The sequence below is a fragment of the Branchiostoma belcheri genome, unplaced genomic scaffold, assembly GCF_001625305.1.
Source record: "Branchiostoma belcheri isolate BF01 breed outbred unplaced genomic scaffold, Haploidv18h27 scaffold71, whole genome shotgun sequence".
NCBI lineage: Eukaryota > Metazoa > Chordata > Leptocardii > Amphioxiformes > Branchiostomatidae > Branchiostoma > Branchiostoma belcheri.
In genome coordinates this window covers 635,303-657,303 of record NW_017804365.1, presented here as the reverse complement: position 1 = coordinate 657,303, position 22,001 = coordinate 635,303, and the positions used below count along the sequence as shown (strand labels likewise).

The 22,001-nt window shown below is 40.3% G+C and overlaps 3 protein-coding genes across 3 annotated transcripts in view; 1 reads left to right on the top strand and 2 right to left on the bottom strand.

Moving 5' to 3' along the window:
• Positions 1-2,134: 2,134 nt before the first annotated feature.
• LOC109484895 lies at positions 2,135-4,207 on the top strand. The gene is made up of 2 exons (XM_019788247.1): positions 2,135-2,324; positions 3,588-4,207. The coding sequence occupies exons 1-2, from the start codon at positions 2,135-2,137 to the stop codon at positions 4,205-4,207; spliced, it is 810 nt and encodes a 269-aa protein (XP_019643806.1).
• A 1,728-nt stretch (positions 4,208-5,935) lies between these two features.
• On the bottom strand, positions 5,936-14,206 carry LOC109484893 (fibropellin-1-like). The gene is made up of 10 exons (XM_019788246.1): positions 13,833-14,206; positions 11,912-12,286; positions 11,510-11,626; positions 11,066-11,179; positions 9,020-9,241; positions 8,557-8,685; positions 7,848-7,967; positions 7,320-7,433; positions 6,546-6,623; positions 5,936-6,112 (listed from the first exon to the last, which is right to left on the bottom strand). The coding sequence occupies exons 1-10, from the start codon at positions 13,894-13,896 to the stop codon at positions 5,997-5,999; spliced, it is 1,449 nt and encodes a 482-aa protein (XP_019643805.1). The 5' UTR covers positions 13,897-14,206; the 3' UTR covers positions 5,936-5,996.
• A 556-nt stretch (positions 14,207-14,762) lies between these two features.
• Positions 14,763-22,001, bottom strand: part of LOC109484892 (TATA box-binding protein-associated factor RNA polymerase I subunit A-like) — a 9,947-nt gene continuing 2,708 nt past the window's right edge. Inside the window, exons 4-12 of the mRNA XM_019788245.1 lie at positions 21,271-21,335; positions 21,018-21,123; positions 20,250-20,424; positions 19,933-20,072; positions 17,810-17,962; positions 17,248-17,311; positions 16,185-16,299; positions 15,581-15,741; positions 14,763-15,160 (exon numbers count right to left, since the gene is read on the bottom strand). Coding sequence (XP_019643804.1) covers positions 14,763-15,160; positions 15,581-15,741; positions 16,185-16,299; positions 17,248-17,311; positions 17,810-17,962; positions 19,933-20,072; positions 20,250-20,424; positions 21,018-21,123; positions 21,271-21,335 — 1,377 coding nt within the window. The remainder of the gene's footprint in view (positions 15,161-15,580; positions 15,742-16,184; positions 16,300-17,247; positions 17,312-17,809; positions 17,963-19,932; positions 20,073-20,249; positions 20,425-21,017; positions 21,124-21,270; positions 21,336-22,001) is intronic.

Here is a 22,001-nt window from a genome sequence, read left to right as displayed (position 1 = left end):
ACAAAACCGGAAGTTCTGCTGCAGTACCAAGGTCAGCCACCAGGAGGGTGATTTGACCCTGACCGTTGGCTTCCTAAGACCTACCAGTATACCAAATATCATCACAATCCATAAAGGCGTTCTGAAGTTATGCTGACTACAAATGTGCGGAAACACACACACACACACACACACACACATACACAGACGCGCCCAAAACAATACCTCCATTTTTCATGGAGGTAAAAAATGTTGTAGGTGCCCTGATTGATACCGAAATACCACCGCCATAATGTGTTTCCTTTGACTATGTGAGTGCAAAAAAATTCCCACAAGATATGTTCGTATACTTCAAAAATTGCAACTTACATTTATGCCATTCATTTTCTTGAAAGACTCTGAAATACATTGAAAGTTTGTATTTTCTGTAGTTTGTATTTTCTTAGTACAAGGTATGACGAAAACAAGTAAATATGCATCTCGAGACCTGCGTCATGATTGCAATATTCATCATCATAAATGTTAATGTTATTCGAAATAGCCAGTTCCAGACAATCAACACCACCGTACACGTAAGCCTTATATAATTGTTGTTTGTCACACTGCATAACGGATCACCTACCGAAGGAGGACACACCCTACAAGAACAACGGCAACCTGTGCTCGAGCTCTTGTCACGGAAGTGCGAACTAAATTTAAAGCCATTCTGAGCCACTTAAAAGGTAAGTTTTTGCCATCGGATAACATTTAAGGCAACAGTTTGTCAAAGAATAAGCCCCTGGCACACCTAGCCGAATATGGCCTCCCGAACACTAGACATCCCCCTCCCCTCAGCCATGTTGTTAGGAGTAGGTCGGGAGCCAGGATGGCTGGGTCGTCTGGTGTTCGGGGAGGTCGTCTACTGTTCGGCTGCACCACCCGAATGTTTCAAAATGTTCAAAACATTCGGGTGTGGACGGAAGGTTCGGCCATGGCTGACTGGTACGATTAGGTCGGGGCGTGGCAGCTGGTAGTCAAATTTGACTCAAATTCATTTAGGTTCAATTTGAATTGAAAGCTTGGTATACGTAGGTGTGACCTAAATCTGGTTAGACTAGTACTGTTCCCGAACTTCAGCCAACCTTGGTCGGATGGTTCTGAATGTGTGACAGGGGTTTTAATCATATTCACTGGCCTAAGCGCATAGGCAGACAATCATAGTAATTCTCCAGGCAGATGTTAGGGTGTAAAATTGTGACGTTTCCGTCAGAACGTTTTACAACATTCCACCCCAGCATCTGCTTGGAGATAAGGTTATTCTGAAAAGGGGAATATTTTGGTGATACCGCAGTATTGGATAAATTCCATCGAAAGGAGAAACTTGTCCTGTCAAGCCACAGTCTGTTTGAAATGATTCAAGGGCCAGATTTTAGTTTTGGCCATCACAAGCCTTCAGACAATAAACATATAGCAACACTAGCTTATTTATCTACACTTGGCAGGAGTTTTGTTATACAAGTACATTATTCAGAAGGGTGTACATGACTTAACACACTCCTAAAATGACTGATGATATTTTAGAAACAGGCAGCTGAATCATTTAATTAAAGATAATCGTAAATATCATTTTCAATCCATCCATCCACGATTTCCTTGTCTGGGAGATATAAACAGGGTCATTATATAAAAGTGCATAATATTCATATTCAAGCAGCAAGTCTCAGACAATTTACGGTACAGGTCCATATTATTGAGACCCCAATAATGTAGGACGTGCTGTTAATGTTTCACACTTAACTAAACATTCAAGGAACAAGTACTATAAAGCACGTAACTATCTTACAGAAACAGCAGCAAACTATCTATAGGGGGAAATGCATTTTCCGTTCTGAAACGTCAAATAGGATCTAACGTTACAGTGCTGTTCCGAATCTATAATTTTTTGGCCACACCACGTACATTTCTTGGTGCTATGACATTTTATTGCGATAAATTGCCCAACGGAAAAAAAAACACAATTCTAGGACCATTTCACTTTTCCATTTCACAAAATGGTCTCCTTCTTTTTTCATGTTGATTTCCTAGAGAAGCATGATCTTTTTCGTTCGAATTTCAATACATAAAGTTTGTTGACCCTATAAAGGTGCTCCCTGATCTTTTTAGGTGGCAGGACACCATGGGAGGAAAGCTGAGACACATGCTGATTTTCCTTCTCATCATCCTGGAGGTACCCAACATGGCAAGAAAAATTAGATGCAAAGACTGTGCACCAGCATCATCATACTGCAGATGTAACAATATGGGCCTCTACAGCATTCCTCAACACCTCCCAACATCCATCTCAGGCCTGGTTCTGGCAGGAAATCGTATCAAAACTGTAGATCAGTCCCAGTTGCTGAGGTATAGAAATCTGACAACGTTGAACTTTTTTCGTAACCAGATAACGATGATACAGACTGGTACATTTCAAAATCTACCCCACCTACAGCAATTGGACTTCAGCGCCAACAAGATAAGAATGATTCCGCCTGGTACATTTCACAATCTAACCGAGCTACACGTGTTGAAGCTGCCCGGTAACCAGATAACTGTAATTCAGCCTGATACATTTCAAAATCTACCTCAACTACAACGGTTGCACCTGAACTTAAATCTGATAACAATGATTCAGCTTGGTACATTCCAAAGTCTACCCCGATTACAACAGTTGCACCTGTCCAAAAACAAGATCACGAAGGTCCAGGCAGGTACTTTTGCAAATCTGTCCCAGCTCCAAAGGTTAGACCTGAACCAGAATCAGATAACAATGATTGAGTCTGGTACATTTGCAAATCTATTCCAGCTCGAAATATTGTACCTGATGCAGAACCAGATTACAATAATTGAGCCAGGTACATTCCAAAATCTACCCCAATTACAACAGCTGCGTTTGTCCAACAACCAGATAACAACCATTCAGGCCTGTACATTTCAAAATCTGCCCCGACTACAAATGTTATATCTAAACTCTAACCTAATAACTATCATCCATCCTATTAATGCATTCATACATCTGCCCCGACTCGAAATCTTGCAGCTACATGATAACAACATGTCTGCCATCCTCCCTTCAGCTTTTGGCATGTTGCCATCTGTTCGTTTCATGAAGCTTGGCAGTAACCCTTGGCGCTGTGACTGTAGGATGGCTTGCTTCAGACTGAATATCATTAAATTTCCTTCGGTTAAACTGCAGATGATATGTGCCCAACCTTCCAAATTTCAGGGAAAGAAGCTTATAGATCTCAAACCTGAAGATATGATATGTGAAGGGTCAACCGCATCTGCAATGTTAACATGTTCAGTTAGCAACGCAGAAAGCAATGCTGGTCCATCAGCATGTCCTGTATGCCCAACATCTGCCACACAGCAACTTGCTAACCCATTAGAAAGTGCTAATACCTGTTCCAATGCCACCGCCACCTCTCGCTATCACTGGTTGTTTAAACGTAGTGCTGACTCAACATCACATCCTGCAGAAAACACGAGCACAACAGGAACAACACCAAGTTTACTGCTTGCAAGCACTTCAGACAGACCAGAATCTGCTCACAGTTTCAACCTAACTGTTCGTATTGCCACTGGTGGTTCAGTAGCTGGCGTTGTCCTGGTTGGCACCATCTTCCTCACAGTTTGGTACAAGAGGAGGACCAGGCATCCTCCATTAAGACTGAGTCCCAATGTTGTTGGTGGCAACACAAATACAGCAGTTTCTGTAATGACCAGTGGTCATGATAGCCAGTATGGAGATATTGACAACCATCGTGATCAGACAGGGCGGTGTCAGTCTCAGGCCATCGCTGAATCCAACATGAATACCATGGCTACTGTAATGACCAGTGGACATGATCACCAATATGAAGATATTGACAACCATCGTGATCAGACAGGACAGGGTCAGTCCCAGGCTAACATTCAACCTCTATCTCTACACGCTCTAGCGCGTAGCAAGGTGCTAGCTGCGTTGAAGCCAAATACCATGTACCAAGGTGTGGAAATACCACCACCAAATGACCCAACATCCACCATCAGTCGTAGTCAGACAGGGCAGAACCTGTTTCAGGCCATCACTGAATCCACCACAAACACCACAGCTACTGTAATGACCAGTGGTCATGATCAGACGGAGCAGGGTCAGTCAGGAACCACCAATGCTAGAAATCTATCTTATGGCACAGGACCGATTGCCTCGCAGCTAAATTCTCTATACTAAGTTGTGACCCAGTCTCAGACCATCACTGAATCCAACACAAATACAGCTAGTGTAATAACTAATGGCTATGATCAAGCAGGGCAGGGTCAGTTGCAGGGCGTCACCGAATCAGTGGATGCTGGAAATATATCTTATGGCACAGGCCCTACTGCCTCGCAGCTAAATTCTCTGTATGAAAACCAACATGATTACACAGGGCAGGGGCAGTCTCAGGCCATCGCTGAATCCTTGGATGCGGGAAATGCATCTTATGGCACAGGCCCTACTGCCTCCCAGCTTAATACTCTGTACGAAAATGTAGCGACACCATGATTACATTCACATTCCCACATGAAAATGAGCATGAGTGACCGACAAGCGAAAAATGTGATCTATGTATGAAATGATTTAAATACCACTTATCATTAGAAGACCTTGAAGATCACTGAAAATGGTCACTGAAAGACCGTCGAAAGATCTGCACGTTTTTATACTCTATGCAGTCTGGCGATGGTGTCGCATCTGTAATATAACATTGTACAACACAATTGGTAGCGCACAAGTACTAGCATCTAACAATTATTTCAACGTTACACATAATACATTAGCGATATTTTCAGTAGAGTAGCAAAATCAATTTTTGAAACCCGTCTAGTTTTTATTTGCCCCGCTATTGTTATGTTTGCAAATAATCAATGTCAACACAATTCGCATACAGTATGCTTGTCTGAGTAAAAACGCATTTTTTCAGGATTTTTCATGTTTAGGCCAGCGTCATTTCCCATAGCAATTCGCTGCAGTTACGCGCCCAGGGAATGCATATTCAGCGCCCAGAACCGACCAAGACAAAAGGTAGAGCACAACTAAAAAGTCGAAAACCGTATGAATATTTCTTTGGAAGGATCAGCCATCGGACAATGTAATTTTTACCGGGCTATTCGGAAAATCCCTCTAAATTATCATCATTGTTCCAGAAATCCTAAGAGGCCAGCTCAAATCGTACAAAGCTGTGCATTCATTATTAAACTTAGCAAACGGATATTGGACGTGATGAACAGTCTGTACAGTATTGTATTGTATGAGATAAGAATGGTGTACCTTTTCCAACATGATGACACATTTGTTCCAAGGTGTTGATAACTATGTCCGTGTCATGATTTAAGAAAACATGACATCAGAGTACTATATCTAGTACGTTTCTTTGTTAAATAAACCTAGCTCAGAGTTTTTTTTATGTCATTAGCGTCTGATGCAGAAGCTATATTAGTGTCGTCAATGAAGGTTAGACATCCAGGTAATACGATACGCCAAAAAGCAGTTACTCAAGCAACTGGATATGATTACTCAAGCAACTGGATAACAGTATCATATCCAGTTGCTTGAGTGACTGCTTTTTGGCGTATATTAGTGTCATTTTAATGTAATTTTTAGAGATGGATATTCGTCGCGGTGGGGCTCAAATGTACAAATTTTGCCTGCCAGGTTAATACGATTGAAACACAACATTTTTGTGAATGTAACCAATATTGCTCCGTGGACAACGTAACAAAAGAGTAACACTAGAAAGTTGACGTAAGAGTCACTGAAAATTCACGGTGAGCTACTTTTACTATTGTTGGACTAAAGTATCTAACTTTATCTTGGAATATCAAGACAAGACAAGTTTCCATGCAAATTTCTGATGTTTTATTGATCTACAATCTACTGGCTCTATTTCTATATGCTGGTTGTAACTCTCAGTACATGTTCAAGACATGCATATAGCGGCCATTGGCTGCTAGTTGTCACGTGGAAGTTTTCGGTTGTGACGTCACTCAGGCTTGCATGAGAAGGCTGCCACACCCTCCTGGGTGCAGTACATGCCGTCCGGACAGGAGGCGCTGTTGCAGTGGTATTGGACCCCACGGTGGGCGTTGACAGATGGGTCTAGATGCACACAGTGTTTACAAGGGAGGTTTTGTCAACAATTACTCTGGTAGATATGATAAACTAAAAACAGTATGGATATGCATTGTACTTCATATCATCTGTTTAAGTAACCTGTTCAATTATATATCCAATCGTATCATTAATTGCCACAAAAATTATAAATTATCAATCGCATAGATTCATGACATCAATGCAAGCCAGTTGTATAAATGTTTTACAAATGACAGAATATGTTGGCAACTACAGAGTTGCATTGCAGTAAAAAAATCAATTGATTTTTTTTAATGCTACATCGATCAGTCAGCATTCATCAACTGTAGGTTGTTTAACTCTGTTTAACTATATCGATTAATTTCAAACACACAGCTACCAACAATATGTTATGATGATAAAATTTAAAAAAAAGAACATGTAAAACACTAGTACTCACGAACGCATTGGAAGTAGAACGTAAAGTCCTGGCAGATAAACCCAAGAGGGCACTGGACTTGAGAACACCAGTCCATGTCTGGATAGAACAAATTATTATTGACAGAATTATTATAGACAGGAAAACAGGATTACATTTTAAATAGTAATGTTCTTTTATTGTTATCTTTTGAAGATAACTGACGGTCATCGGAAGTGCCGGCTCATGTAAATAAAATAACTATTCAAAGAATGAATAAATCAATTTCCTATCCGATGAAATTATTTAAGGATTAAGAAAGCTGCGTTTATTAGAATGTGCTAAATGTCAAGTATCGTCAGATCTTAAGTCCCGTGTATAGCTTTAATATATATATGTGGCCATACTGTCCCAAACATGACAGAGGAATGCATTCATTAACAGTGGCGCATATATAGACTCAGATATGTTTAGGACTGCATCATGGCTGTGCCACCAAGCGGCGGACGCTTGAAAATAAGACGGCAGCCATAAGGATTTACAGAAACGTCTGCAAATTGCAGACTCTACCAGACTCCTTTTCCGGCTGAATAAATAGTAGTAATCAACCTAAAAAGAATCTAACTAACTGGCCAGGAGAGTTGGTCGGCCATAGAGGACCCAACTTTCCGTGCATCTAGCAAATTGGACCCTCTATGGCCGACCAACTCTCCTGGCCAGTTACATTCTTTTTAGCCTGATTTCAATTTATTCAACCGGAAAAGAGAACGTTTTTGAGATCGTGTTACAAGAAATCTAGATTCTTGTCACATGTACCTGTCTCGCAGTGGTCTCCTTGGTACCCGACTGGGCAGAGGCAGGAGTAGGAGTTGACGTGGTCCTGACAACTCCCGCCATTTTGGCACGGACCGGAAGCGCAGTCGTCAATGTCTGTTGAAATATAGAGAATCAGGTTATCGTTGAATATAATGACCATTATGAAACCACAGAAGGCTGTAGACATTTCTCTTATTTCTTGTATATACATTCATGACATAGAAGTCATCACACTCGGGGTCTGGACATAGTTTTTACACATGCGAAATATAAACAAATGAAATTAAACCTGTACTTGGGACTACCTCTGTAAAAGAACAATTTGGTCACTGTGTTCACTTTTAATTTTCTTAGAATATTTTTTTTTCATTTAAAAACAATTTTGTCTACTGTGACCAAGTCTTCGAATGATATAGACAGGTTTTGCTGTACTTGCCGGTTTTGTCTGGAAAGTTTTATTTTAGAAAGAAGAAGAGAGAAACTAATAAATGTGCGATTCTAGGAAACAAAACGTCTTGTAGTACATACTTATCTCACAGGTCTTTCCGTCAAACCCGTCAGGACAGTCGCAGAAGACGGCAGAGTTGTTGAAGCAGGAGGTGCAGTTTCCGCCGTTCTGGCAAACGTTCTGTCCACACGGTTTCAGGTCTGAAATGATTTCCAGTCAGTCAATTTGTAACAAGAAAGGTAACATTTGCAAAACAAATGCATAATGTTTTGTCTATTGTTACTGAAACACATGTAATACATGGAAGCAACCCTTCCAGCTATGTCCTACTACAAAACGTACACAGGGTGTCTGCTACAGCAGCAGTTACCATGGTGACAGACGGCTGGCCCAGGTCATTGACTTAAGTTGTATGGAGAAGAGGAAGAGCAAGGAGAAACAGAGCAAAACAATATGTTTTACTTCTGTAAAGGTAAACATATTACGCTGGTCCATTGCCGAAAAATCTCTCACATTCAATTTTACGCGAAACAAGATTGCGTGGATAGAGAAACAGATCATCTAGGTCATCATCTGCGGTGACCGCGTGATATTGGAACAGTACCACTTTTAGTGGGTGTGTCAAAACAAGTCTGTTAGTGGTCAGTCCCCTACATAATGGTACGGTCCAAAAAGTGGTCGGTTATTCTAGTAACTGACCAGTTTTGAGGTTAGTGCCTGGTAACCAATGGGAAATGGAACCTTTTGATTTGGGAATGTCTTCTGGCTACATGATAATTATTCTTTTACCGTCATGGCAGACGTAGCTGTGCTGTTCCGTGCACTGTGCTGTCTTGGCCAGAAAGCTGTCCGAGCTGTCCAGGAGAACACACAGATCACAGGGAGCGGCGGGTTCACTTGTAGACCACTGCAGGGGTCCTGGTGTTGAACAAATGTATAAGGGCAGTGAGGGCACAAAATGGTTTATACATGACTAAATGTGAGGGCACAAAACGGTTCATACCTGACTAAATGTGAGGGCACAAAGCGTTTTATACCTGACTAAACGTGAGGACACAAAACGGTTTATACCGGACTAAATTTTTGAATTAGAAAAATCAATTAATTTTACATATTAATCCATGTTTTACCTGCTATCTCAGCATTTTCATGTTTTCATAGAATTTTCCGGATCAAGCCAAAGCCGGGTCAAAGCGAATGTATTCGGCTCGATCTGGACAATTCTATCCTAGTGGGAAAAGGTCCTCCATACCTGAAAAAGGAGAGCCGTTACTGAGAAACACCGCTGGTGCTGTTTTGATTGCAAGCCAGCTGGTGGCGCCGGTGGAAGACGCGATCTTCTCTGCGAGGAAACTTTGCTGTTGCTCGTCCTTCACATACACCAGGTGTCCGTTCTTAGCTTGGCAGGCCTGGGCCGCCTCAGAGTGGGTAGCGGCGGTGGCACGGAACTGGTAGCATTCTCCGGCAAAAGGCACTAGAATTTTTCAATGAGAAAAGTCAGTAGGCAATTCACTTTTACTGATTCCGAGGTCATATTATTCCTAACCGGGGCCCGGGTGGGCTGTTTCAATTAACAAAAGATTACCAATATTATATCGATAATATAGGCAGATACTTCCCATTATTACTTTTTTCAACTTTTTTTGTATGTTGTTGTCTTTTATATATCATTCTTTTCGTTCCATAAGACTGCCCGGCCGGCCCCGGTTTGGAAATGTGACCTCAGCATCAGTAAAAGTGGTTTCGTTGTGAGAGCGTCATACATTTTCTGTTACACTGCCCAGTATATACATGTAATCAACAAAGAGTGATCCTACTCAGCAATCTACAGAACTTGGTAGGCTCTATCTTTGATGTACATAACATGTCTGAACAACTATTATGTAACATTCTACTTAGAGGATCACCCGATTCACACCCTGATACAAACTAACATTTTTACAATCACCCCAACTTACGTTATTGATATTAAACGGTTAACGTTAACGGTTAACGGTTTGTATTAGATTAACTGCTACATGGCGTACAAAACCTGTTCTTCCTTACTATTTATTGATCCATTTCCACCCATTTGCTGTATATTTGTATGTTCGGTGGTGAGGTTAAATTTAAATTAGCTATAGCTACAGTACCCCACCACCATGTCCTGCATTATCCATGTTGAATTGCAAATAAAAGAAAAAAAGTGGAGTGGCTATGGTGTGGGTTTGTGTGTATGTCATGTCATATCTGGAGAAGTTATCTTATCTAGATCTTGGATACTTGGTATGTGAGTAGCTGTTGTGGTATATAAAGATCAAGTTCAAACCTGGCTTTTTTCAACGGTACTGTAGTGGGCTTTTTATGCATTTGTTGATTGTATGTGTTCAGCATAACTCTATAAGCTATGAATGGGTGTTGATGATAGTTGATGATAGTAGGTGAGTAGCGGTTATGGAAACAAGGCTCAAGTGCGAAAATGGGTATCCTGTCATGTTCCCACATTTTTTTGTGTTTTTGTTATAGTTATTAAGTGTCACTTGCCATACATTGTATCAAATGCAATTGTTGCACAATAAACTTGACTTGACTTGACTTGTGTTTTTGTTTGACGCTGTACAACATAACTCGAGAGGCAGAGAAGCAGTGGATGGTTGTTGATGGTATTTAGTGGTTTTATTTTATTTTATTTTATTTTATTTTATTTTATTTTATTTTATTTTATTTTATTTTATTTTATTTTATTTTATTTTATTTTATTTTATTTTATTTTATTTTGTTTTATTTTATTAAGTTGATGATAAACATATAGATGTATGAAGTTGACCAAAATGTGACAGTGATGTGGCAGGTTGCTGTGCACCTGTGGGTGTTAAGGGGCTTGGAAAGAGTCCTAGGATAGCTCGAAGGAGTTACTGGGCAAGACTACACATCTAGCACATCACAATAACTCTAAAGGTTAAAATATTCTTTACATGGCATAGGCATGTGTTCCTCGAACTCTAGTTCTACATATTTTGTTCTAGTTGGATGCACATAAAATAGATCATTTGAACATGATATCAACAAGGTGAGGCCATATATCTTGTGCCCCCCTCTCCCCAAGATGAGAATGAGTACAGTTGATAATTACATACAAATTTGGTTGTGAATGTCTCTAAAATTACAGTATTAAAGTCACAATATATATTTCATGCATTCATCCACTCATATACAATTGGGTCATACATACTAGATGTTTGTTATGCTGCTGCAAAAGAACATGTTATTATACAACTTAGAAGCATCCATGCCAATTAGATTGAATTAGAGACCCTACCAGTTTCACAATTTTTTCCGGTTGTATCCTTAGGACACACACAGCTGTAGCCGTTAACGTGATCCAGACAGGTCCCTCCCAGGAAACAAGGGCTGCTCGCGCACTCGTCGATATCTGAAAAATTAGCAATTTACCGAGAGATAATATTATTCAAGAATCTTATTTTGAAGTTTGCTCAAGCCATTAACACTAAACATATCTCACTCTGTATGGATGAAATAAATGAATGTTTTGGCTACGCCTAAGGCCGACCCTGAAGGGTGTGCAGTCTGCAAGAATTCTATGAATTGTACAAGAATGTGTCCAAACTCCAAAGGTATAATGTATGTAGTTTATCTATGAATGAATTGTCAAGTCGAAACTTGGTAGGTGGATAGGTATTCATGAGACCTAGAATTGATTAGATTTTTGGTTCCTTAATGGTTAATAATGAGAGAAAATTACCTTGATCACAGTCATGTCCAGTCCAGCCGTCCTCACAGCTACAGGTGTAACTCGTCACTCCGACGTCAGTACAGGTTCCGTGTTCACATGGCCGTGGGAACGTCGCACACGTAGCAACTGGAAACAAAAGAGGTGGTGTTATAGGTTAATATATCAACTTGACTTTACCTTTGTCAAATGAAGTCAATCAATACTAGTGCTTCTACGAGTATATATTGCTACATGGAAAGGGGAGATAATTGTTATTCTTATTTACATATTTTGTTTTGGTTCAGATTCAAGTCAAGTGGAGCTGTTAAAGTAAGTGTATAACTTGAGTGCAGCCCCACTTTGTCCTTGTCCTTGTATTGTTCCTTCAATAAAAAAAGTCTCTATCTTATTGTGTGGGACATTCATCCTCACCTGCGCACAGGGCGTACTTGTAGCTCGAACCCTGTATAACGTTGTAAGAATAGGCATCATCGTCGGACGCTCCATGGTTGTACACAAACGTGTTATCAAGGAAATGACAGCGGTTTTCACCCGGACACAGTACCCTCGACAAGGCTTCAAAGGTGGTACAGCTGATACTGCCATTGGCAGTATGGTACCAACTGATGCAGCCCCCGCCGAAGTTGAATATGAACATGCAATAGCCAGAATATGCATGGTGGCATGGATACCTCATCCCCCTCGCTTCACACGTATTTATCACGTTGGTATTGGTCATCGGTCCCGTCGCGGGAACTTTGTAGAATTTCCAATTATCCATGGTGGTCAGGTACGTGGATGTGTGACCTTTAAAAGAAGGTACGGAATTTTGTTATTTCAATGTAACAGTAAAGGTTTTTGAAAGTTGACAAATCAGCCTATGTAAGTCAAGTAAGGGATAAATACTAAATAATGCTAACTACCTTCGCCAAGAAGGTTATGTTTTCGGTGGTGTGTGTGTGTAACTTCATGATTGGGTGGATTGTCTTCATATTTGGTGAGTATTTGATGAGACATCGAAATAATTAGCTTTTGGGCCCCTAGCGGTACATCACGGTACTGCAGCGGAACGTTCTATTTTGAGATCTACTGATCTGGACATACTAGGGTCACGAATTTTGTGATAGAGAGCTTTACCAGAAGTGACGGAAGTTTAGGCCCCCTAGCAGCTTATTCTGGAACTGCAGGAGGGTTTGTTAAAAAATAGTTAGGGGAGGATAGGATAGCTAAAGAACCGATTCACAGTTCGTCATAATTTTGGTATGTATGTAGCTTTAGTGGTGCTTGGCATAATTAGATGACAAGTATGCGAATTAGGATCTATTTTGCATAATTGATTAGGGAATTATATAAATCTACAATCTTCCATGATAAGACTATTCAAACTTGTGACATATGTAATTAAGAACGAGAGGAATGGCTGATGATGGCAATTGTAGTTAATATGTCAAAGTCCTTTGTTATCCAGTATAAAAGCTATGGGTACCGGGTGCTTAATATTGCGGTCACATTCATGGCATGTAGTGGCACAATATTAGGGCCGTAAATTTAAAACAGGTTGTGACAGAACCGGTACCAATCACCGAAATGGATAAAAAATGCACCTTTTCCTACAAGACAGTTGAATTTTGCAGGGCACGTGCACGACTATCCAGAGAAAAGCCCTCAGCTTGCGATCGACAGACAGCTTTTAAGCAATTAAAATTGGGCCCGGGTCCTTAAAAATGAATGGCTTGCATCTAAAGATTCTGCGTTAATCCCCCCGCCCTACCCACATACAATACAGACGATTTGCTGCACAAATAAATTCATATGTCGCCAACATGCCCAGCGCAAGTCTTTTTAATGAATCATAGTGGTATTTATATCATAATGAAAATAATAAACAAAGAACTTACCTTGCCTTAAATCAAGTTCTTTGTTTTATTATTCGTAGCATGTTGTACTTTCAAGTAAATGTTGTGTATGGAAAGGAATAATAAACAAATCTTTAAATCGACCTGCTTCTTTCTTTACACGTTCATCCACATATTTCATCCCCATATTTGCCCGGGCCCCTAGTATGTAACGTATCGTGACAAATTCCTGAACACCCTTTGTAATGCAAAGCCAAGAGACCACCAAACTAAGTTCAGGTTAGTAAAATACATGTTTTTGCCGAAGTCAGAAGCATCGATATCAATGCTCAAGACAGTAATAACCTCAAAGTGTGGCTCTTCTCAAACACGGAATACCTTAACGTCCTATCCGAGGGACGTCTTAACGAAGCTAGGTACACTAATTACACCCATTGTATATAATGGAGTGACGAAATACGTGCAAAGTGCCTTTACCATGGAAATTGTATATCTACCTTGTGGCAGTTGAGCCGAAGCCGCCCAGACGACCACAGCCAAAACCAGGAGGAACGCCCGCATCGCAACTGTCTGTTGGACCGAGTTAGACTGTGATGAGAGATGGGCTTTTCTGTGTGCTACGTCTGCAGGATAAAGGTCTTAAATGCGTGGATACAAAGCGCTGGCTGATGTTGAGCTTATACAGAGTCACTGGGTCTACATCACATCCTTGACTACATCGGCATGTTCCGCAAACTCTCCAAACTGGTCCATTATTGACTTACTAACTTTGGCATTAGGGCAGGGCAACGGGCAGTGTTTTGGAGACGAGAGCAGTGAAATGACGTCATGGCAATGACAAACCGGTTAATGGTTCCTTGAGCAGCTGATTTAGAAGGGATACTATAATTCACTTTATGTTCACGGTAGCAAAAGTTCACGGTCTGAGGAAAATGGAGGTGTTCACAAAACTATATGTTCACAGTGGCAACAGGTGCAGAAAAAAAAGTCATCGAATAATTTGTTAACAGCAATGATAAGTTTGCGCATGGAGGTTTTTACGTCCATGGTTTGATGTACAGAAGTGACTGCGAAAACCGCAAAAATAAAAGTGTGATTACTGTAATACATGTACCATGGTGAGGGTAGCATATCTAATGTTCATGTTGCAGTACATCTAGCAGCCGTTGCAAAATGACACAATGAACAACATTCTAAAAAGAGCATGCTGTCACATTGATCTCAAGTAATTTATTTACAATACTTTTGGTTAGAAAATATTCACATTGCTTGAATCAGTATGAGAGATTGGAGATGCATAATTGGCTATGATTAAAAATTCCAACATCATATCCAGTTGCTTGAGTAACTGTTTTTGGCGTATCTAATTACCTGATGCGTAGGTGATATAATCTTTAGCCAGTTTTTTTTTTGGGTTGCATGAATCACTACCATACTACATTCTCTTCTATGCTACTACTGTTTGAAATATTGCTTACATTGCTGACGTGGCTGTTGTTACTACCATTACTACTGATACTACTATTCCTACTACATGCACCTCTACTGTTACTGCTTCCATTGCTGCTACTGCTACTTCTCCTGCTTGCACAATGATTACCACCAACATTACTACCACTGGTACTATTACTATAACTACTACTACTACTGCTGCTTGTGCTGTGTCTGTCCCTGTGACCACTGGAGCTAAAGCTACTGCTACTGCTCCTCCTTCTCCTGCCATCTTGTATTCTCCTCCAGGCATCACCAATTTGAACAGCCTCTTCCACAACAGATCTTTGGCTTGGCTGTAGAAGGTCGGATACGGCTTGGGAAAACCCTCTGTCTGAAAGTCGGATAAAATTACCAACAATTAAACAAAAGAAGGCGAGAGAAGGGGGACCCAACTTGTCAGGCACAAATATGAAAAATAACTGTCAGACAAAAAAAAAAGTCATTATTGAAAAAGCCATTATCAAAATAGCCTGGGTACTAGACTGTTGCCAGGACCAGTATATACAAATGTAGACTAGCTCCAGGGCCAACCTGTCCCAGAGAAAATTTTACCACAGACATCCCACAGTTGCTCAGAGTCTAAATGTGGGGCGGGCCTACACTGTATGTACAGTACTAGCCTTGAGAACAGTCTGGCCTCTAGGCTATTAATAAATGGAAATGGTCAGACGTTTTGGGTAGCATCCACTACCTTTTGTCTTCAAATATCATAATTCAAAGCAAAGATTTCAGGGATCTAAGGTTGTCTCACCAGCTGACATGAGGCTGCAGACGACAGCTTTGACCAGGGCCAGTGCCGGGTTGGACCGGACCATGTGTTCAGCCGAGGAGGGGGGGAAATGGTACGGAGGCCACCAGTCCTGTCTGATGTACCAACACTGCTCCAATGTGTCCATCAGGGAAGGAGTTTGTCTGCATAAAGAGTTTAAGGGTTAGACCACAGTACTGATCTAATTTTATGGATGACATCCGCATTGATTTTCGCCTATTCTAAAAAAAATGACCTCCTCTGAGGCTCTGGCCTTCCCACAGAAAGATCTCATTTGAGGTTGTATTTGCGTATCTAAGAATGACATCCCCTCTAGTGTATATAACATTATATTATTCAAATCTTGGTTGAAAAAGATATTGTCTGCAATGGGCAAAACTCTGATGCATCATTAACTAAACATCAAATGAAAAGCGTAAAACATATACAGGTTTTGTGCAGGCAGACTTGTCTGCGTTCTGCTGACCCGCATGACAAGTATGCTATGGTCAAAGCACAGACTTTTATGTTATACATGTATATAGTATATAGCATGTCCAGCCCCCAAAAAGATTGTTGAAGAGGTTACTAGTATTTTCCCACTCACATTGTGTGAATCTTCCTGAGCATATCAGCCAGGTTCTGCCAGGGTCTGATGTCCTGACTCCAACAGTGGTGGTCCAAAAGGTCAAACAGCACATGTAGACACTCCCCTAAATCTTCTGTGTACAAACATGCCAACAGTAAGACAAAGAATAAATGCTTTTAAAAAAGCTAGAGCTAGCTGGGGGCCTGGTTGGATGCAGTTAGTGTGATGACGATGTGTGACTCAAGTAATGCATTGGTGACTTGAATTGGACTACAATAATGCTAATAAGACTGGACTGGACAGATACACAACAGTTACTAAAATGTATATATTATTGTATCATGCCCTCTTTCCAATAGACAATATATGTAATAGTTTATTAACAGTTACGTGTAGTGAAAAATTGCATCACTTCTTGTTTCATTCAGCCAGTCTTTCCCTCCTGACATCTGCTTGGTTTTCATTCATATTATTATAATATGTATTTTACACACATCCATTGAACAAACCAACATGCATCAAATGTGATACTCAGCACAAAGCAGCAAAATGTTGTCTTGTCAGTGTTTAACACTATTGACATCAATGTTATCTCAAACCATACAACATAATTCCAGCTATAGTTAACTTACAACTACATTGTACTAAGTACATGTTGTACATCTACTTTTGAGTTTTAATTCTTCCCAAACAATTATACTTTGTGACAGAGAGAATATGGTGGCAAACTTTGATCATATCATGCAAGCATCATGAGGTGTTCAAGAATTCATTCTTTCCTAGAACTATCGCAGAGTGGAACTCACTGTCACCAAGTACAGTAGGGGCACTGTCAATAGATAGCTTTAAACAATGTCTAGAGCTAGAAGTTCAAGGGTTAGGTGTAACAAGTCGATCGGTGTAATATAGCCAGCTGCCGCCGCGCCGCGTGCCTGCGAAGCTGGTGTGTTACGCCGAAAGGCGGTTATACCGGCTATACAGATACAGATACAGATACAGAAGCAGATCCCACCAGCAATAAAAGAATTATGAATATTCAATATACATTGTAGGGACATCAAACGTGGTATGTGTACTGTACCTTCTTGCTTTAAACAAACAAGGTCCAACATCAGCTCATCTGATGGCACTATGTTCTGCAGCTCCTATATGGGAAATATTTGAAGATCAACTCTGTGTACTAGTCAAGACAGTCAATACAAAGTCAGGTGTGATCAGCCATATGATCAGCAGTAGTGCAGTACCAAAGTTGCACACCGGGTGGCACTTCTGTTATGTGCATGAAGGTCAAGCTACATGCAAACTTGCTTTATACAGTTGCTTTATACAGTCTTGTTTTGTTACCGAATAAAAAAGTATGTAAAAACATTCCTTGTAAGGTTTTCTGACAGCATTTGTGTCTAATTACCTCCTTGAAAAATAGAAGTATTGTTTACAAAATGTAGGATGTGTCTGTACATTGTATATCTGTCCTCATCAGTTGAGATACACTGTAGATTATGCTAATTACAATGGTTATTTCCATAATCAACAAGACAGAATAAAACAACCAAATTAGCTCTAATTATTTAATCTACGTATGAGATCTCCGAACTCTTATTTTTGCATTTTGCAGGTTTACCAGAAGTAGTGAAGTTACAAACCTTAAGCACTTTGACTTTTTGCTCATCAGGACTATTATGTTTCCTCAGGAAGAAGTAGTAATATTTGTGTGCATTTGGATTTTCCGGGTTCTTCTCCCAGTACCCCTGTAGAACCTTCCCAGCCTCTTCTGTCCTGTCATAATACTCCAACATCTGGGACAAAAACAACAGGATCAGCATCAGTATTATAGTGGGTCTGCATGAGGGATGCTGGTGATGCCTTACAGTAAATAAATAAAAGTTAGGAGGGTTGCCAATGCTTTACTTTTTTGGAAGACCATCTGTATCTGTATTAGTGCTGCATACCTAAACCCACATTTAGGTTCAGGTCCGGATTTAAGTCTAGAGGTTTAAGTTCAGTTCCAGACTTGTAAGTCTGGACCTAAACCCATGGCATATACAAAATTGCATGTTGGCAACCTTGCAATATGTTGTCTGGGTGAAACTTAAGCCACATAACATGGAGGCCGGTACTTGATGATGCCCGATGGTAATGTTTTCTTCATTTTGCAGCCAAGTTTTTGCAATCTACGGAAGGTTTTAGGTGGTTTGAAAAGAAAAGGGGTATGTGAAATGGTCTTTTATGGTAATAAGTCCGGACTCGATTCTTGAATTTTGTTTTTTTTTGGACTTGAACCTGAACATTCTTACAAGTCCAGATCCAAGTCAAGTGAGCCGGTACGCAGCACTAATCTGTATAGCCAGTATACATGTAACTGTGGTCTCATCAAGATCTACACATCAATACAGACTTGAAGGAGCCATGGGCTGTTGCCATGGCAAAACAGGGACAGCTGGTAATAACTGATTATTCAGATGACAGTGTAAGCATATTTCAAAACTTCTGAATCTGTGTGAGGTGACAATCAAACTTAACCAATTGGTAAGAATATCAGTTTACATACTTGGTTGTCTAAAGCTTCATGATGTTGTATTTAGCAGAGATAATTGGTCTACAAAACAAAAGAATTCAGGTTTGAATAAATTGCCCAAAGCTTTCAGCCCAGACCCCTTAGAACAAACTTAGCTAAAATTAAACATTGTCAATAATAAAAGAGCATATTGAAATCAAAGAGACATTGGACATATCAAAATGTACACAATTTATTTACAGAGAGTTTACAATACTTAATAAATCTAATATAATTTAGATGAGTTTTTATTCTGGCCAAGTCAAAATCTTTACATTTGGTCATCTTGTGTGTTCAGGCATTTTTATTGGTCTTCATGATATCAAAACTTTGACTTTGAATACTTAACAATTTTCTATGTAAATGTATCATGAAAACCCACTGTATTCCCACCTAGCTTTACAAATACAGTGTACAAAGATGTTTATATATTATATTAAGATTTAAATTTAAGTGAGAATTTTGTGATCTGCTGTGTTTAATCTTGTTCTAATCTTAGACTTTGACTCCTTGTTGTTTGTCTGTACATGTGGACACATCTAGAATGAAGTGGTCGGTCCCTAACCTGACATTATCAGAATCAACATGGCGCCACTGTTTGGAAAGTCAAAGTGATATCCTACTGTTCTACTATTTACATGTAGAAAATGTTTAACTAGAACTTTGGATACTTGACAAATCGGTTTAATATGTAGAGTAAGGGCTGGAAATACCACATGCATATGCAGGTAAAACTGGAGTTGTGCCTGTATTTTTTCATATTTACCTGCACCTACAATGTAGCCTGCACTGGTCCATGATAAAACCAGGCCCAGATACTAGAGGGACATACACTTGTATGACCAGTGGTAGACAAAAACTGCCTTGTATTCTTTAAAATACATATACATGTAGTAGCATCAGTGAAGACAGGGGACGTACAAAATGTAGTAGGATTAGAAATGGTGCTACATGTACTAGGAACATTTCAACATTGTACTCAGAACTGCGCCTGTCTAGTTCTTTGCCTGAATGGGTTAGGGTTAGGTAGGATTCTGGATAGTCTCCAAGAAGTTCTGGATGCACTGTTCTGGATATGCACTGTTCTGGATATGCACTGTTCTGGATATGCATGCACTGTTCTTGGTACATATACTGTATACATATTAAACTATTGAAAACCATGCCTAGACATGGTTCTGGATAAAGTATGATTCTACAGCTTAAACCTACCTCTACTTGTTTTGCGACGAAGATGTCCCAGACGCCAGGCTCCTTCAGGACATCTTCAAAGTTGTCTTCTGCCTTGCCAGCATACCTCTGGACTGTCTCCTCACATGTGGTCAGGGTAGAGTCCAGCATCACTGACTCCTCTGTAAGGACAGTTTGGCTTATAAGTTATACTGGGTTTGTAAATCAGTCAGTCATATCAGGAAATATCACAACATTTCAAGAAATATGTAGCTTACAAATTAGCTTCCAATTATATGTAGAAGTAAATTCTAGATATTTAACGGAGGTATGAGATATTTGATTTCTTGGTTCCTTACGTGTGTCGTACCCTCCTGTAAGGCCACTAACGTCCTGTAGCTGGCTGACTTTATGTCTCCCCTGTAGCCACAGTCCATACTCTATCAGTCCTGTGTAGGCTTTAACAACAGGCACCCAGATGGGCTGAGTAGCCTTGGTGAAATATACTGCCCCTTTCTTCCTCAGAGGCCCTGACTGGAATATAAGAACAGGCAAGCTAGATTGTCCAAAATAGGAAGATGAATTACATCTTATCACTCCATTTTTTCTAGATACAGAGTAGGCATGCTCCATCTTTCCTCTACATTGTATTATAATCTTCCATAATTTATAATGCTATCCTGAACTTTATTTCATCTAAACTTTTCATCATAACACACCGGTACATGTACAAACTGCCTAGGACTAGGAGTAGACTGTAAGGTTTGAACCACTCAGACTATATGTAGAAAGGACCCCTACTCCTTTCACAGTCAGTGCGGTGGGATGTATAACATACTCAAGTTGTGGCTCTCCTCAAACACAGAACCTCTGGCTTTATGCCCCATCTGGGAGGTCAATATCCTTAATCAAAGCTAGGTACTCATCTTCACCTGAGTCAAGTGAAGAAAGAGGTGTAAAGTGTCTTTCCCAAGGAAACAACAGTGGGGCCTACCAGGGATTTCGAACCTTCAGATTCAGAGTCAACAAGAACAGTTACACCTTGCCACTTTCCTAACCTTTGGAAACAGACCTTGTAAAACACCTGTTGGAAAATGTCATACACCTACATCATAAGATTTTCTCACCTTGATTGTTTCGTAGGCCTCCTCTAATTGTCCCTTACTCAGCAGGTGGAAGATGAACTCCAGGTGAACTTGGAAACGATTCAGCGTCACCACTTTCTCCATATTACTGCAGTAGGTATAGAGTAAAGTAGTAACCAACATCAACAAATCATAAAATTTGATATATTATAATTCAGGGCTCAACATGCTCAGGGCAGGTTGCATTTCAGGCTCTAAAATGTACATGAAAGATTTTTGTGGTAAGTAAACTTACTCTGCATGTGACTGGAGGTGAATAGACTCTGTCCCAGGGTGGTTGTACAACACTTCTGATCCAACCTGAAATGGGCAACAAATAAACCATAACCACAGAAGTCACGACGTCACTCCACTCCCATATCCATTTTTCAACTAGAAATCAAAGATTTCATACCTACTTGAAATAATTTTTTTTAGTTTGTGTGAATCTCTAATTTAATTCATAATTGTAAATTTCTTTTTGGTGCTGTCCATGCATTTCCCTTCCAGCTCCCATAAAGCAACAGACATGCATTAAAAAAACATGTAATGGGAAATTAAAGATCGGAAATGATCCTTTTTGGGACCTTTGACCTACATGTAACCTATATGACATATCCTACATGTACATCCTTGTACTCGGTGCAGAGTGTTTCTCCTTACCTGCCAGATGACATGTCCTACATCCCTGTACTCGGTGCAGAGTGTTTCTCCTTACCTGCCAGATGACATGTCCTATATCCCTGTACTCGGTGCAGAGTGTTTCTCCTTACCTGCCAGATGACATGTCCTACATCCCTGTACTCGGTGCAGAGTGCTGCCATGACGTGTGCTGCCTGGTGCCAGTTATGCTGTAGCAGTGCCCGGCGCAGCAGGTGTACCAGTGGAATGTGGATAGGCTGGTGACTGTTCCCTCTGCTCACAAACTGTAGGCCCTTGTTGGCTGAGGATAGACAATACTGTAACAATATACTGATGACCTAAGTA

Coding starts and splice junctions, on each gene's coding strand:
- LOC109484893 (XM_019788246.1), bottom strand. CDS start 13,896: ATGCGGGCGTTCCTCCTGGTTTTGGCTGTGGTCGTCTGGGCGGCTTCG. Junction 11,627..11,911: donor CAAGTACGCCCTGTGCGCAG/GTGAGGATGAAT, acceptor TTTTGTTTCCAG/TTGCTACGTGTGCGACGTTC. Junction 8,686..9,019: donor TAACGGCTCTCCTTTTTCAG/GTATGGAGGACC, acceptor GTTCAACACCAG/GACCCCTGCAGTGGTCTACA.
- LOC109484895 (XM_019788247.1), top strand. CDS start 2,135: ATGGGAGGAAAGCTGAGACACATGCTGATTTTCCTTCTCATCATCCTG. Junction 2,325..3,587: donor CCTGGTTCTGGCAGGAAATC/GTATCAAAACTG, acceptor CTGGTGGTTCAG/TAGCTGGCGTTGTCCTGGTT.